At 50.3% G+C, this 15662-nt stretch overlaps 1 protein-coding gene across 1 annotated transcript; it reads left to right on the top strand.

The window, feature by feature from the left end:
• Positions 1-1516: 1516 nt before the first annotated feature.
• LOC122387909 (tubulin alpha-1C chain-like) lies at positions 1517-3513 on the top strand. The gene has a single exon (XM_043378556.1). It carries the CDS (start codon positions 1581-1583, stop codon positions 2928-2930), a length of 1350 nt encoding a protein of 449 aa, XP_043234491.1. The 5' UTR covers positions 1517-1580; the 3' UTR covers positions 2931-3513.
• Positions 3514-15662: the final 12149 nt, after the last annotated feature.

Genomic DNA, 15662 nt, shown 5'->3' with positions numbered 1-15662 from the left:
GTCATATGTCAGGTTTGTAGTGGTATCGCAGCGATGTCGCTACCAGCAGCTACGCACCTCCGTCTTGAGGATGTAAGGTCATTATAGGGATGCCACTGTATAGAGACTCAGTGATGTACATCACTGAGTCTCTATATTGTATGACGTCATACAATTCCGTCACTTATGAACCGTACGTGCCACCACCTATCGGACAGCCATTGAACTAATAGTTTACAGCTTGTACAACAGATGTCACTATTTTGGATGATACGGTCTTGGATGCTGCGGTGCCAAAAATGTTTTTTGGATGATACGGTCTTGGATGCTGCGGTGCCAAAAATGTTTTTTGGATGATACGGTTTTGGATGCTGCACCCTTGGATGTTTCACTCTTGGATGCTGCAATTCCTCGTCCTTGGTTGCTGCCAATTTGGATGATACGATTTTGGATGCTGTGGTCCTGGATGTTGCAGTTTTGGATGTTTCGCTCTTGGATGCTCTGAATCATCCCTAAGGGGTCGGTTTTGGATGTTATTTGGACGTTTTGATCGCTGGATGCTAAGGTTTTGGATGTTGCGTCCCTTGGATGCTGCGCTCTTGGATGCTTCAATACTCACCCGATTGAAAATTGCGTCGCCAAAGCGACACAAGTCACTATTATAAATCGTTATACAATAAAATAAAAAAAATAAAAAAAATAAAAAAAATAAAAAAAAATAAAAAAATGAAATGAAATAAAATAAAATAAAATAAAATAAAATAACATAAAATAAAATACAAGTTATACTTATATCTTTTATCAACATTGCTATCCTTTATGAATCTGTTATGAGATATGTAGGTAATACATAATGGTTGATAAAGACGCAAAGCCGAAAGCTCCCGAAACTGTAGGCATTTTGTCTTTTGAATTTTTTATCTTTTGGCTAATATGAGGGTAAGGTCAAAATATCTTATTATATTCAATATTCATAATGTCTCTCAAAACTGTACTCAAAACCATTCAAGATGATTGAGTAATTGAATGCAACAAGTCAAGTGCAGATGTAGGTACTTTAGAATGGTAACACTAATGCACTTGTGCATGGCTATGAGCTGTTGTAATCGCTGTGACTGTGCTGTAAGCGCCTTCGACAATTACGTAACAATGGACAGAATGGAGTGAAAATCACCGGGGGCGTGGCGTAATGGTGTTAGCGAGCGGCGTCCGAAGGGCGGGTGGGTGGAGTCGCGTGTCGCTGGCTCGTTCCGTGCAGGTGACGGGTCTTGTGGAGTGGCGCGGGGACCGGGTGACACCACGGTCCGGCCACCGTGTCAGGTGGTGGTCCTGTCTACACCGAGATCGATCGCTCATAATATCGGCATATCCTAGCAACCGACCTCCAAACACAGCCGCCGTCCGGCCTCTGACAGCGGGCCCGGGCTGCGGAGGTCCAGCGGCACCGGTCCGGCCAGCGGGGGTCCTCCGCGCCGAGGCCGTACCTCCCGATCGGGAGTGTTTGGTTCCTCCGCAGCGGGCTCCGGCTGCAAGTGCTCGCCCGGTGCCCGTTGCAAGCACACGGAGAGTCTTGGGTCCCGTCAGAGGACGCGAGGGTAGCCATGCGCGAGGTCATCAGCATCCACGTCGGCCAGGCCGGCGTCCAGATGGGCAACGCCTGCTGGGAGCTCTACTGCCTCGAGCACGGCATCACACCAGACGGACATATGCCCTCAGACACCAGCTTCGGCGTCGCCGACGACAGCTTCAACACCTTCTTCCATGAGACGGGCACGGGCAAGCACGTGCCACGCGCTCTGTTTGTGGACCTGGAGCCGACGGTGGTGGATGAGGTGCGCATGGGCACGTACCGCCAGCTCTTCCACCCGTCTCAGCTGCAGTCCGGCAAGGAGGACGCCGCTAACAACTACGCGCGAGGCCACTACACCATCGGCAAGGAGCTGATCGATCACACCATGGATGTAATCGGTAAGATGGTGGAAAACTGCAGCGGCTTCCAGGGTTTCCTGGTGTTCCACTCGTTCGGCGGCGGCACCGGCTCCGGCTTCACCTCGCTGCTGATGGAGAAGCTGTCACTCGACTACGGTAAGAAGTCCAAACTGTGCTTCTCCATCTACCCGGCGCCGCAGGTGGCCACGGCTGTCGTGGAGCCGTACAACGCGATCCTCTTCACGCACACAACTCTGGAGCACGCCGATGTCGAGTTCATGGTCGACAACGAGGCCATCTACCAGCTGGCGCAGAGAAACCTGGACATCGAGCGTCCGACGTACACCAACCTGAACCGTCTTATCGGCCAGATCGTCTCCTCCATCACGGCCTCGCTGCGCTTCGAAGGTGCGCTCAACGTCGACCTGACTGAGTTCCAGACCAATCTGGTGCCGTATCCGCGCATCCACTTCCCATTGGCGACCTACGCTCCGGTCATCTCTGCGGAGAAGGCCCAGCACGAGAAGATGTCTGTAGATGAGATCACTCAGGCCTGCTTCGATCCCGCCAACCAGATGGTCAAGTGTGACCCACGAAGCGGCAAGTACATGGCCTGCTGTCTCCTGTATCGCGGAGACGTTGTGCCGAAGGACGTCAACGGGTCCATCGCTGCCCTCCGCAACAAGCGCAGCATTCAGTTTGTCGACTGGTGTCCGACCGGCTTCAAGGTGGGCATCAACTACCAGCCGCCGACCGTGGTGCCCGGCGGCGACCTGGCCAAGGTGCAGCGCGCCGTCTGCATGCTCTGTAACACCACTGCCATCAAGGAGGCGTGGGGCCGTCTCGACCACAAGTTTGACGTGATGTACGCCAAGCGCGCCTTCGTGCACTGGTACGTCAGCGAGGGCATGGAGGAGGGTGAGTTTTCCGAGGCTCGCGAAGACATCGCGGCTCTGGAGAAGGATTACGAGGAGGTAGAGACCACGGCGATCTTTGACGACGACGATGACGACGACTATTGAGCCGAATGAGAAGGTGAATTGGAGAGGCTCTCATACGTCACCGTCAGTGAAGTTCACTGGAAAAGCTGCACAAGTATTGAGGAGAAGCTGCTTAACTCAGGAAGGCGTGAAAAGCTTGATAATCTCTTAGAAGGAACAGCAATACATTTATCAGGATTGTTCATAGACATAGCTCACCACTATGCTCGTGAACTAATATCACTTTTGTCTTTTGTCACAAGAAATCTACGGATGCTTCGTTATACTTGACCGAAATCATTAGTGGAAGCTTATTGTGTTGGTAGGGTACGCGATGTCTTAGCATTGTGCGCGCTTGTGGCGCTTGTTGTTTGGGGTAGTGTTATGGCGATTTACATTGTTATTATCTGTCGGTTCACTCTTACATAAAGTGTCTACACTGTCTATCACGGGGACTAGAATAAGGCGGCACCTGCCCAATTACATGGTAGACTTGGACATTTATATACTAATTAATCAGTCTAATGGAACTGAGTGTTCCTTTTGTCATAACCTCATTAAATGCATTGAGCAGCATCCAAGCCTTAATCCGCGTCTTAACCCGCGCCCCGTAGGGCTACCGGAGGACCCTACCACCCGTAGGGGGGGGGGGCCGTTTCGGCCCCCCCTAAGATCTCGGAAAGTTACCGGCCGATTTTCAAAATTCAAACGGTGTTCGATAGCCCCACCCGGGAACTACCTTGTGACCAAATTTCATTGACCTAGGTCAAACCGATGACGTCACAGGTCAGGTCAAAGGTCAGATTTTCACCGTTCACAGGCAATTCAAGAAATGTGCTGTGAAAGCGAGTAAATTGGTAATTTATTGAAAACCATCGATGGTGCATTGTTCGTCAAACACATACTTTGCTATCTGAGGTCACTGATACCAGGTCAGGTCACAGCGAGGTCAGGTGACCGGGGGTCACAATATGAATGTGTCGTGTGATACATGTTTTATGGTCCATTTTACATGACAAATGCGATTATGTGGGTTAGGCAGCCTTTGGGGCCAGCCTAGGTCACGTTTTTGTGAAGGTCAGGTCAAGGTCAGGTCAAATTAGGTCAAATTTCAAAGTTGATATTTTTGCATAAAATGGGTATCGATTCGATGCAGCTCGTCACGGGGAGTCTAATGGTGGTCTTCGTTTGGCTCTACGAGTTCTAGAATTGCCAAAAATTGAGTTTGAAAATTTGACGTCATCATTTTTGAACAGTTTTTTCGCTATAACTTGGCCAAAAAACGAGGTATCGATCTGAAATTTGGTATGTGGATAGAAGACGGTAGGCACTATCACATATATTCCGGTTTTTTCGAAACTCAAAAAACTTTTTGGATTTTTTGGCGAATATATCCAAAAAACGTTTTTTTTATTTTTGGGGGTCAAAACTCAAAAATTTCAAAAATTCGAGATAGTAGTTTTGTAGCCCTGTCAATTCTACACCTTTTATGTCCTGATCATTTTTCTATATCTTCAAAGCTGTAGTCCTGACAGGTCTTCTCGCGAAGGTCTTTTTTCGGTCGAAAATGACAGAACATGACGTCACTCTGACGTCATTTGTGGCCAACCTATCATAGCCTCTGGAAAAAATTTTTGGTCGCAATGTGTAAAATTGATGCCCGGAGGGGTCCTGAAAGTTTGGCGGCGATATCTCCAGCCGTTTAGGAGATATCGACCGAAAAGGACAGGGGGGGGGGGCCGTTTCGGCCCCCCCTACGGGGCGCGGGTTAAGAACTTGTAGACCTATCAAGTTTTTGTTTCAATTATTGTTATTGCCTATAATGAGCTTATTTACATGTCAGTGATGACATTTTATATCGCTTTAGTAATGTTTTGCGCGACGCTTTTCTGCTCTGACAATGATGAATGGTCCTTTTTAACATTGAAATGTAAGACACTTTCATACTTCAGACACTTGGTATCGGACAGTGTCTGTTTATTTCGCAAAGATTTAGATTTATCCTGCATTCTGACCTATATCCCTGCATCATGCTGATTGTACCCATGAGAAGTAATTTTTGAACGATGTAATGCGATGTAGGTACTGTGATAGACATTCATGCAATACACGTCGAGCTTGACAATTATGTTCAATTTAGGTATGCATTCGATAGGCGCCTACCGCAATTTGTTTGAAGGAAACTGAGTATAGAAACTGAAATGCAGCGGACAAGACGTTTCATCTTGATGCCAGTGCGCAGAAGGCCAATAGCAGCAGCACTCGCACTCGCAGTCCTGCACCACTCCTTCTGTGCTTACGGTATTTGTATCGCTCAAAAAAGAGAAAAAAATACGTTCGTGTAGTATCGGCTATGGATCAAATTTCGTCTTTTATTGTCAATAATGGTGACAAGAGTAAAAAGTAAAAACACCGTCAGAAAGGTGACTTTCATTACATTCAATGAGCCGAAACGCCGTTTAAACTGCACACCATCAGTTGGTTCAAATGATAGATGATTGGCTATTTGTTACCCTGGCTTCTATTACTTTTTTGCTATGTTTTTCATCTAACATTTGAAATAGGTTTAAGTCACTACAAGCATAGGTCACTATGTTTGATATCCGAGGACGTATATCCTGGACGCTATTGCCAGTGTTACCGTCAATTAAAACGTTTCATGATGGTGCTCCCTCGCCCCGTTGGGGGGGGGGGCATTTTGGCCCCCCCCCTGTGGTTTTTCCTGAATAATAAGAATAAGAATAAGAATTTTTCCTGAAATTTTCATTACCCTCCCGGGCATCAATTTGACACCTTCACACCAAATTTCAAGTTTTAGGTCACCTTAGGTCAGGAGTTATTGAGGTCAAACTGAGGTCATGTTCGAGCAAAAATGAGCAAAAAACATGCAATCTTGAAACGCTCACCAAATCTACAGTTATCAAGCAATTTCAAAGTTCTTTATATGGTCTAGTAGACAAAAAGCGGCGCTACAAAACTGCTATCTCGGATTTTCAAAATTTTGGGTTTTTGACCCAAAAAATTTCAAAAATTGATTTTTTAGAAAAACTAAAAAAATCCAAAACATTTCCGAATTTCGAAAAAACCGGAATATATGTGATAGTCCCTGCGCTCTTCCATATACATACCAAATTTCAGATCGATATCTCGTTTTTTGGCCAAGTTATAGCGAAAAAAACTGTTCAAAAATGATGACGTCAAATTTTTTAACTCAATTTTTAGCGATTCTAGACCTTGTACGGCAAAACAAAGACCACCATTGAACTTCCCGTGACGAGCTGCATCGATTCGATACCCATTTTATGCAAAAATATCAACTTTGAAATTTGACCTAATTTGACCTGACCTTGACCTGACCTTGACCTGACCTTGACCAAAACGTGACCTAAGCTGGCCCAAAAGGCTGCCTGACCCACATAATCGCATTTGTCATGTAAAATGGACCATAAAACATGCATCACACGACACTTTCATATTGTGACCCCCCAGTGACCTGACCTCTGTGACCTGACCTGGTATCAGTGACCTCAACTAGCAAAGTATGTGTTTGAAGAACATTTCCCCATCGATGATTTTCAATGAAATGCATTTTACTCCATTTTACAACGCATTTCTTGAAATGCCTGTAAAGTGTAAACGGTGAAAATTGGACCTTTGACCTGACCTGTGACGTCATCGGTTTGACCTAGGTCAATAAAATTGGGTCACAAGGTAGTTCCCTGATAGGGCTATCCAACACCGTTTGCCGCTTGTCGCTAGGTTGCGTGGTTCTCGAGATCCTAGGGGGGGGGGGCAAAATGCCCCCCCCCCCCCAACGGGGCGCGTTGCTCGGCAGAGCCCAACGGGGCGCGGGTTAATAGCCAGGATAGTATTTACAATTCAGATCATCATGTAGAAATGCTTCGGTCTAGATGTAACATGCATGTATAGCATACTAAACTCGTCTTTCGGATTTTAATGTCGTAAAGACAGTTAACATCGTGACGTGAGTTTCGCGATGTCTTGAAACTCAGTTAGGTATAGTCAAAACATAATCCTGTTCATTGAGGTAGTGCTTTAACCCACGCCCCCACTGGGGTCTGCGTACAACACGCCCTACTGGGGGGAGGGGGGTCTATTCATAGCCCCACTCCTAACTCTGAAACTACTGCGCTGATTGTCAAAATTCAAAAGGCGTCTGATAGCCCTGGAAAAACTGTCGAACGAAACCTAATTTCATTGACATCGAGGTCACCGATGACGTCACAAGTCAGGTAAAATTGAGAATTATTATCGATGATTGACTTGTTCATATTTTTGGGCTCTGGCCGCCGGCTTACCAGTCAGATCAGTCTCATTTTTAGTTTACACACTCGTGAATAGATACTTTAGCTGGAGACTTCCAGTTTGCGGTTAACTTGCGTTTATTTTGGTGGCTAACTTCCTTACACGCGTGTAGCTGCCCACCAACTTTTACCCGGGGACTTCCATCCGCGGTTAACTGGTGGGTAGCTACACGCGTGTAAATATTTAAATGCCGACTTACACGCCAGTTTAAAGGGCTTCCCGATCAGCTGATCGGGATGCGGCGATCAGCTGGTCCAATGAACAAGTGCGTAATTCCGTTATTTATGGGACCGGTGGCCCCCAATCAGTGTTTTTACACATGCGATGAGTACACCGTAACAATGGGATGTGGTGATGCATTAACCTAACCAGAACAGCGTTTGAAGCCGTGCAAATCAGCATCAATAATGCTAATCGCCTTGTGTTATTTCACTCTGTATGGCCGACCGCCAGTCTACTGCATGATCTTACAACAGCCGTATCTCAGATTACTCGTCTGCCCTCGTCGGTTCGTCTCCGTCACCCCCGTCCTCACCCCCGCCCCGTCACTTCACCGGTGAGGCGTCGTCGGTGTCCAATTCAATGCCACACAAAGGACAATTATCACCGAGTGATCAGTTTAATATGTGCGTGTCGCGGGGGTGGCTGACGTTCTAACGGCGCAGGATCCGGTCCACCACCAGTGCCCATTTGCTGCCGTTTAAACCGCTAATGGTTCTTTTTGGCCGTCCTTTTCATATCTCTCCAGAGCTGTGTCAGCTGTTTCTAGTCCCATTTTTCTTCTGACCTTGCATTACAGGCTGTAACAATGTTCTTCCAAGACCGTTTTCGTTCTTCATTACTCCTTCCATCGTCAGGGGCCCGACACTAGCCGGCTGGCTCGACGATCACATTATTTCGGATGCGATACGAATCCCATCTCACTATCCCGAAGATTACGAAATAGCAGCTGGTGGCAAGGAGATAGGTGCGATGGAAATAGACTAATCCCTCCGTATTTGAAAATTTGAGTCCTACATCCTCAAATCTGTCAACTCAAATATTGCTCTGATTACTAATGTATGACTTGTTGAAAACATCTGGATACTTGCAGTGATGAAATACGTAATTTGTAACCCCTCAACAAGCACAGAGGCCAGTTTAACCAACAGAAAAATAGCCGCCTGGCGGAATTTTTTGCCTAAAGACCGTTTCACATACGGAGTGTAAACGCGATAAGCACGTAAGCGGATAGGGCTTTACCGCTCTCAATCCGTATGTGAATCGGCCTTTAGGCGAAAAATTCCGCCAGGCGGCTATTTTTTCTGTTGGTAAAACTGGCCTCAGTACTATGAAAAGGTGACCTCAAATTCGTCTAATCTTAGCAGCCGAACGGTTAGGCCGAACTGGCTGAAAAAGCCAGAACTAGATGATTGTACTATTGTCTATCACTTGCACATACAATTTGCACAGAAATAAACTTTTAAAACCCCCTAAGGACCAAAAAAAGCACCACCGAAAAGATACCCGCGAACTTAATACATGGGGTGGCTCGCGTGTAAGTTCGTTCGCTAACTTAGCGAACAAACTATTTACCCGCAGATGGAAGTCTCCGGGCAAAGTTACCCGCCGACTTAAACGCGAGATAAACGCCAACTTACCCGCAAACCACTTACACGCGACTTACCCGCGTGTGGAAGTGTGGTGCTGTGGGGCTGTTCACCACATATCAGTGACTGGATTTAACGGTAATCAGAAATGGAGAATATCAACCTGGTGCGTGTTCCAAAAATTCAATCAGTTCGATCCAAACGGCCCCAAGTAAAAGAATTAATTAAAAGAGCGGGTTGTTATATTTAAATTACCAAAACGAAGTCAAAAACCAAAACAGCGAATCAGACAATGGAGCGACGAAGAGACGAGAATGAAATCCAAGTTTGCCAAATATGCCCTGCCTAATCTAAGTTATAAATCCCGGACAGAACGGGCCAAATCGCGGAGCCAGACGTGACGCGTCTGCTCGGGCCAAGAGCTCGGCCAGAAGTCCCGGGGTAGCGCGCGGCCCGACGCAGCGGGCCGGGCCCAGACATGCGCAGAAGCACTCGGACACCACGTGGCTGCCGATCGGAGCGCGGATTGGTCACTGGCCGACGCACTGCGGCAGCGCAGGCCGCAGACACGCGGTCGCATCGTGATGGGACAAAGTTCACGAACAGACACGTCCTGGGCCGCCCCCCAGCGCCGGGGCGGGGTAGCGACGTCACAAGTCGGCGCGCGAATCGGTCTGCGCCGGGAACTCCCGTGCCGGCCGGCGACACACGTGGTTACCACAGTACTCACCGCCTCAGCGCGGAGCGCATACACGATAAGCCAAAACAATCACTTTTCACATCACTCGGTGCGCGACGCGATCGACACTTCACTGCGCGACGCAATAATCACTACACGGTACGGCGCAACGCAATTGTCACTGCACGGTCCTGCGCGACGCAAGAATCACTACACCGCGCGACGCAGTTATCACTTCACTGTCGGCGCCACGCGATCAGGATCGTCCTCGAACGCACGTACGCGGGCGCACTCAAAAGTATCGGAAGTCCGGTTGCGGCCGGAACTGCACGCGGCGGCCGCTGCGGGTGTGCACCGGCGCAGCCGCGGACGGCTTGTCGTCCTTGGCCGGCGATGCGGAAGACGTCACTCCAGGTTTTGAAGTCCTCTTGCTGGACGGTCTTGTAGTCGTTGGCGTCGGTGTCGGCTCGTCGGGCGCCCCAGTGGCGAGGGACCCGAGCGAGGTCGACGGTGACGGCTGCTGCTCCGGCGCCGTAGGCTCGGTACTGCTCGGACCAAGCGTGTCCGCAGATGGCGGCATGTGTGCCGGTTTGAGTCTGTCGACGCTTACAGTGTCGTGGGCGCCAGTCGGCAGCTCCAACGTGAACACTTTAGGGCTGCGTCTGATGACTCGCATGGGGCCGCGGTACGGGGACTCCAGAGAGTGCCGCACGCGGTCAACGCGTACCCACACGTGTGTGCATGTCATGAGATCGGGTGGCACGTGCGTCGGTGGTGTGCGGGCGTGGTTCGAGCCCTGTGAGAGTGTGACGAAATCGATTTCTGACATACGCTTTGCCAGTTCTTGGACGTACTTTGTCCCGACGGGGACCTTCTCGACGGCGCAGCGGGGAAACAGCACCTGCGCGCCTGTGACGGCAGTGAATGCCGAAAAACCTGACTCTGCTGGCATAGCTCTCAAACCTAGCAAAACGACGGGTAGCGCGCGCAGCCACTCTTGCTTGCGCGCCCGGATGGCGGCTTTGAGCGTTCGGTGGACTCTTTCCACCATCCCATTACATGTCGGATGATAAGCAGTGGTTCGGAGGCGATGGAAACCTATCATTGAAGACAAGTGTGAAAACAGTTCTGATTCGAATTGGGAGCCGCGGTCTGTGACTACATGCAGTGGCACTCCGAACCGGGACACCCAAGTGTCGAGGAAAGCAGAGGCTACACTTTCCGCGGTGATCGAGACCAACGGCACGGCCTCGACCCAACGCGTGGCGCGATCGATGCATGTCAACAAATAACGAAATGGCGCGGTGAAGGGGTGCCCGTGGGGTACTGACGGGGGCAGCGGCCCGACTATGTCTATATGTACAGTTTCGAACCGCTGCGAGGGCACATCAAATCGACCGGGCGGAGAACGAGTGTGCCTGTGCACCTTGGCTTCCTGGCATGCTTCACACTCCTTCACCCATCGCGCAATGTCACGGCGCATATCATGCCAGAAATAGCGAGAGCTGATGAGACGGGTGGTGCCTTTCCTACCCGGGTGTGACAGGCCGTGGAAACGATCAAACACGGCGCGCCTGCATGCCTCTGGTACGTACGGGCGTGGATGTGGTCCAGAGTTTTCACACAGGACTGTGATGTCACCAGACAGTGTTACTGGCTCCAATCGGGAGGTGTCCTGCGGCTTTGAGCGCGATCCTGGACCTGACTCGGAATCCTGGTGCTCTGAATCGGCACTGCCGGCGTCTCTCTCCTTTTCCTGCTTCTGAGCCGCCGCGATAAAATGGAGGTCACATGCATCGAGGGACACTGCATTTACCGGGCGACTGAGGCAGTCCGCCACCACGTTGTCACTGCCACGAATGTACGAGACCTCCGTGATGTATTCCGTGACGACACACCAGTGGCGCTGTTGGCGGTCAGACTTAGCCGTGTGCGGGCTGTGAAAAGCGCGCACTAGTGGCTTGTGGTCTGTTCGCAGGGTAACGTGGCGGCCTTCGATCATGTCACGAAAATGGAGTGTGGCCAGATAAGCCGCGAGTAGCTCTCTGTCATACGCGGCGTACTTCTGTTGGGCCTGACTGAGCTTCCGTGAGAAGAAGCCAATGGGAACGGGTACTCCGTCCACAATCTGATGGAGCGCGGCACCCACCGCGACTTGTGATGCGTCAGTAACGAGCTCGTACTGCTCGCAGTGTGGCACTGGGTGTGGCAGAGTGCAGGCGCCAGCCAGCGCTGCTTTACTGTCACTGAACGCCTGAGTCTGTTCCTCCGTCCACGTCAGTTCTTTGCTTTTTGGGTTGAGTCGAATCAGTTCGGTCAGGTGGAACGTGACATCGGCGAATCGCGGAATCATACGCCGGTAGAAGCCGATGAGTCCCAGATAGCGACGCAGTGACTCTGAGTCATGCGGTAGAGGGAGGTCCAGAATCTCCTTCACTCTGGCCTTGGGAGGTGTGACACCTGTGCTGGTGACGTCATGACCGAGGAAAATGAGTGACTTCTTCATGAACTCGCATTTCTCCAGTGAGATGCGAAGCTTGTGCTCAGCCAGCTTGCTGAACACGAGGCGCAGATCTTTCTCATGCTGCTCCTGGTTCTCGGAAAATACCAGAATATCGTCGAGATAGACGAATACGCACGGCACGTCTCGGAAGATGCCGTCCATGACCCTCTGGAATGTGGCACCTGCGTTGCGAAGCCCCATTGGAATGAAGGCGTATTCGTACAAGCCGAAGGGCGTGGTGACGGCCGTCTTCTCTGAGTCAGCGGGGTTCATAGGCACCTGGTGATATGCACGGAGCAGATCGATTTTGCTGAACCACTGAGCGTTGTGGAGCTTGGTTGGGAGGCTCTGAATGTGCGGCAGTGGGTAGCGGTCCGGTTTGGTTACGGCGTTGAGCGCGCGGTAATCACCGGTGACACGCCACTCACCAGGGGTACTCTTCGGAACCATGTGAATGGGTGAGGCCCACGGGGACCTAGAGGGACGAATCACTCCTGTTTTGAGCAGCACATCGAGTGCTTGCTTTGCTGCGGTTAGTTTGTCGGGCGGCAGCTTGCGTGGGCTGGCGAACGTGGGTGGAGCGCTGCCGGTGTCGATGAAGTGAGTGGTTTTGATTGGCGAGTCTGTGTAATCCGGCTGGCTAGGGCTGAGAACAGCGGGGTGATCCTCTAGGATGGGCCGCACTGCCTCAGGCACCTGAGCGAGATCATTTATCACCAAATGAACAGACTCCCCGGTCGTCGGTACACCGGGAGCAGAGAGCAGAGTGGTGGAGTCGCGGAGAACTTGGGAACCACAATCGACAACCAACGAGTTGTGAGCGAGAAAATCGTTACCGAGTAGTGGCTCTGTCACTTCAGCCACTACAAATGTCCATGTGTAACTGCGTCGGAGTGTGGGGAGGGCAATATCAAGAGTGGCCTCGCCATGTACGCGCAGTGGCTGCCCGCTGGCAGTCGTGATCGAAACAGCGGACGGGTGAATTAGAGTTCCATTCACATAGGAGGGTGGAACCAGGGATACACCAGCGCCAGTATCCACGATGAATTTCAGGGGCTGATCATTCACCTTGGCTGTTACCCTAAGGAGCGGCAGGCCGAGGGCTGCGTTTACGGCCTGCTCCTCTCGTTTCCCGACTCTGAGGCTGCACGGGAGGGAGATGCAGCTCGTGAGGACGGCTGCATGGTCAGATCAGCAGCTTTGTCGGGCCAGTGACACCATGGCTTGCAAGTGCGTGCTCGGCTGCCGAAAAACAGGTGAGCACGGCATACTTTCGGCTTCTGGTCAGGGTGGAACGGCGTGAGACCGAGAGACGCCCTTGAATCACGAGCATCACGAGCAGGGGAGTGTGTGGCGGCTCGGCTCTGCGGCTGAGTGGCCCTGTGGTACCTTGGGTGCTGCTGAGCCACAAGGAACGCCTGTGAGTCAGACTGTGGGTCCTGATCCTGACAGTGAACCATGTTAGCAGCTGAGTTTTGCACAAGAGGCACCAGCTCGTCCGCGAGTTTGCCCAACTGCGACAATGAGAGCTCGCGCTGAGAAGCCAGGGCCGTTGCAATGCCTGTAGGTAGCGACTGGATAAATTTGTGCCGAACGAGATCGTCTCCGACACCAACCTTGTCGGCCACCTCTCTGAGTTCGCTTAGAAAGAGTGAGGGTCGGCCCGTCAGACGCGTTTTGCTGATCAGTTTCTCAAACATCTCTGGCTTTGTCTTTTCGTACATGTCAGTGACGGCTGTCTGTAGCTCAGAGAAATTTTTGTTGCTCAAGACAGCACGCGGAATGTGCGAGATGGTTTCCGGAGGCAGGGCAGAGAGAACGTGGTAGAATTTGGTCTGCGAGTTGGTGATTTTGGCAATGTTAAATTGGGCGTCCATAATAGCAAACCAGCCGTCAACCGCGGTGTCCATAAAAACCGGCGGCTTGATCGACACATGATGGAGCGGCTCAGCATGAGCGGGTTCCATCGTGCCCTCGTTCGTCATGATCGTTAAAGTATAGCCGGTGTTTGCAATGCACTGAACAATTAAAATTTAAAACACCGAGTGCAAAATCCGAAAGAGCCAATGGAACGCCGAAATAAAATCACCGAGAAGATAAATGCCTAACTAATCACACGGCGGAGGGATGGCACAGAAACCATCATGGAAAAGTGGCGCAGAAGCCACTGTGGAGCGACGGAATAGCAATCCATGTGGGGGGAATAATATAAAATAATTGATTCGGGAATGAGCGGAGGCGACAACCCGGAAGTATGGAAAAATCGAACAAGAATCACGTCGGCGGTCACCAATATGTGGTGCTGTGGGGCTGTTCACCACATATCAGTGACTGGATTTAACGGTAATCAGAAATGGAGAATATCAACCTGGTGCGTGTTCCAAAAATTCAATCAGTTCGATCCAAACGGCCCCAAGTAAAAGAATTAATTAAAAGAGCGGGTTGTTATATTTAAATTACCAAAACGAAGTCAAAAACCAAAACAGCGAATCAGACAATGGAGCGACGAAGAGACGAGAATGAAATCCAAGTTTGCCAAATATGCCCTGCCTAATCTAAGTTATAAATCCCGGACAGAACGGGCCAAATCGCGGAGCCAGACGTGACGCGTCTGCTCGGGCCAAGAGCTCGGCCAGAAGTCCCGGGGTAGCGCGCGGCCCGACGCAGCGGGCCGGGCCCAGACATGCGCAGAAGCACTCGGACACCACGTGGCTGCCGATCGGAGCGCGGATTGGTCACTGGCCGACGCACTGCGGCAGCGCAGGCCGCAGACACGCGGTCGCATCGTGATGGGACAAAGTTCACGAACAGACACGTCCTGGGCCGCCCCCCAGCGCCGGGGCGGGGTAGCGACGTCACAAGTCGGCGCGCGAATCGGTCTGCGCCGGGAACTCCCGTGCCGGCCGGCGACACACGTGGTTACCACAGAAGTCTCCAGCTAGATGTCCTGAGGGTATCAAACTTGTACTTTGATTTTCAAGTCAGGGTCAGGTCATCACAGATCACGGAAATCTTATATCATATATTGGTCACGAGACACATGTTTTATGGCCCATTTAGGCCACAAATTTCGAATTTGGTGTCGCCTGTGTTGTTTGAGGCCATTTTCAGCTGAACATATAGCTGAGGTCAGGTCACTTTCAGGTAAAAAAGGTCAAATTTTAAAGCTGCAATTTTTCATGAAAAAGGATGTCCATCAGATGCAATTTGAGCTCCGAAACACGATGGTGCTATTCATTTGCTGTACGATGTCAAATACGTACTGAAAAAAACGATTTAAAAATCTAAAATTGTGAAATTTTTGCTATAGGTAATGCGTAAAACTGGGCTATTTTTAAATATATCTGGCTATAGGGTATATCATAGCCTATGCTAGGGTTTATCATGGGCATGTGTTCCGTCACATATATTCCGTTTTTTTTTCGAAAAGTCAAAAACATTTGGGAAAAAATATGTTTTTTTTTAAAGTTGATGCATAAATGATATAATTTTCCAAATTATCAACATTTTGGAGATCCGAGATAGCCGTTGGATAGCCCGGTGTATTCTGAGTCCTCTCATGCTAAGAAATTGGATCTAGCTCAAACACTGAGCTCTTGAGAGCAATTGCCGTAGTTCAATGGTTTGCGTCGAAATCGACCGGACATGACGTCACTCTGACGTCATTTCCGGCCGAC

The sequence above is a fragment of the Amphibalanus amphitrite genome, unplaced genomic scaffold (assembly GCF_019059575.1).
Source record: "Amphibalanus amphitrite isolate SeventyFive unplaced genomic scaffold, NRLGWU_Aamphi_draft 000303F_arrow, whole genome shotgun sequence".
Lineage (NCBI taxonomy): Eukaryota > Metazoa > Arthropoda > Thecostraca > Balanomorpha > Balanidae > Amphibalanus > Amphibalanus amphitrite.
The sequence above is the reverse complement of the archived record's forward strand: the minus strand, read 5'-3'. Positions and strand labels throughout refer to the sequence as shown.

What these genes read in the sequence shown, in the direction of transcription:
- LOC122387909 (XM_043378556.1), top strand. Translation starts at nt 1,581, where the DNA reads ATGCGCGAGGTCATCAGCATCCACGTCGGCCAGGCCGGCGTCCAGATG.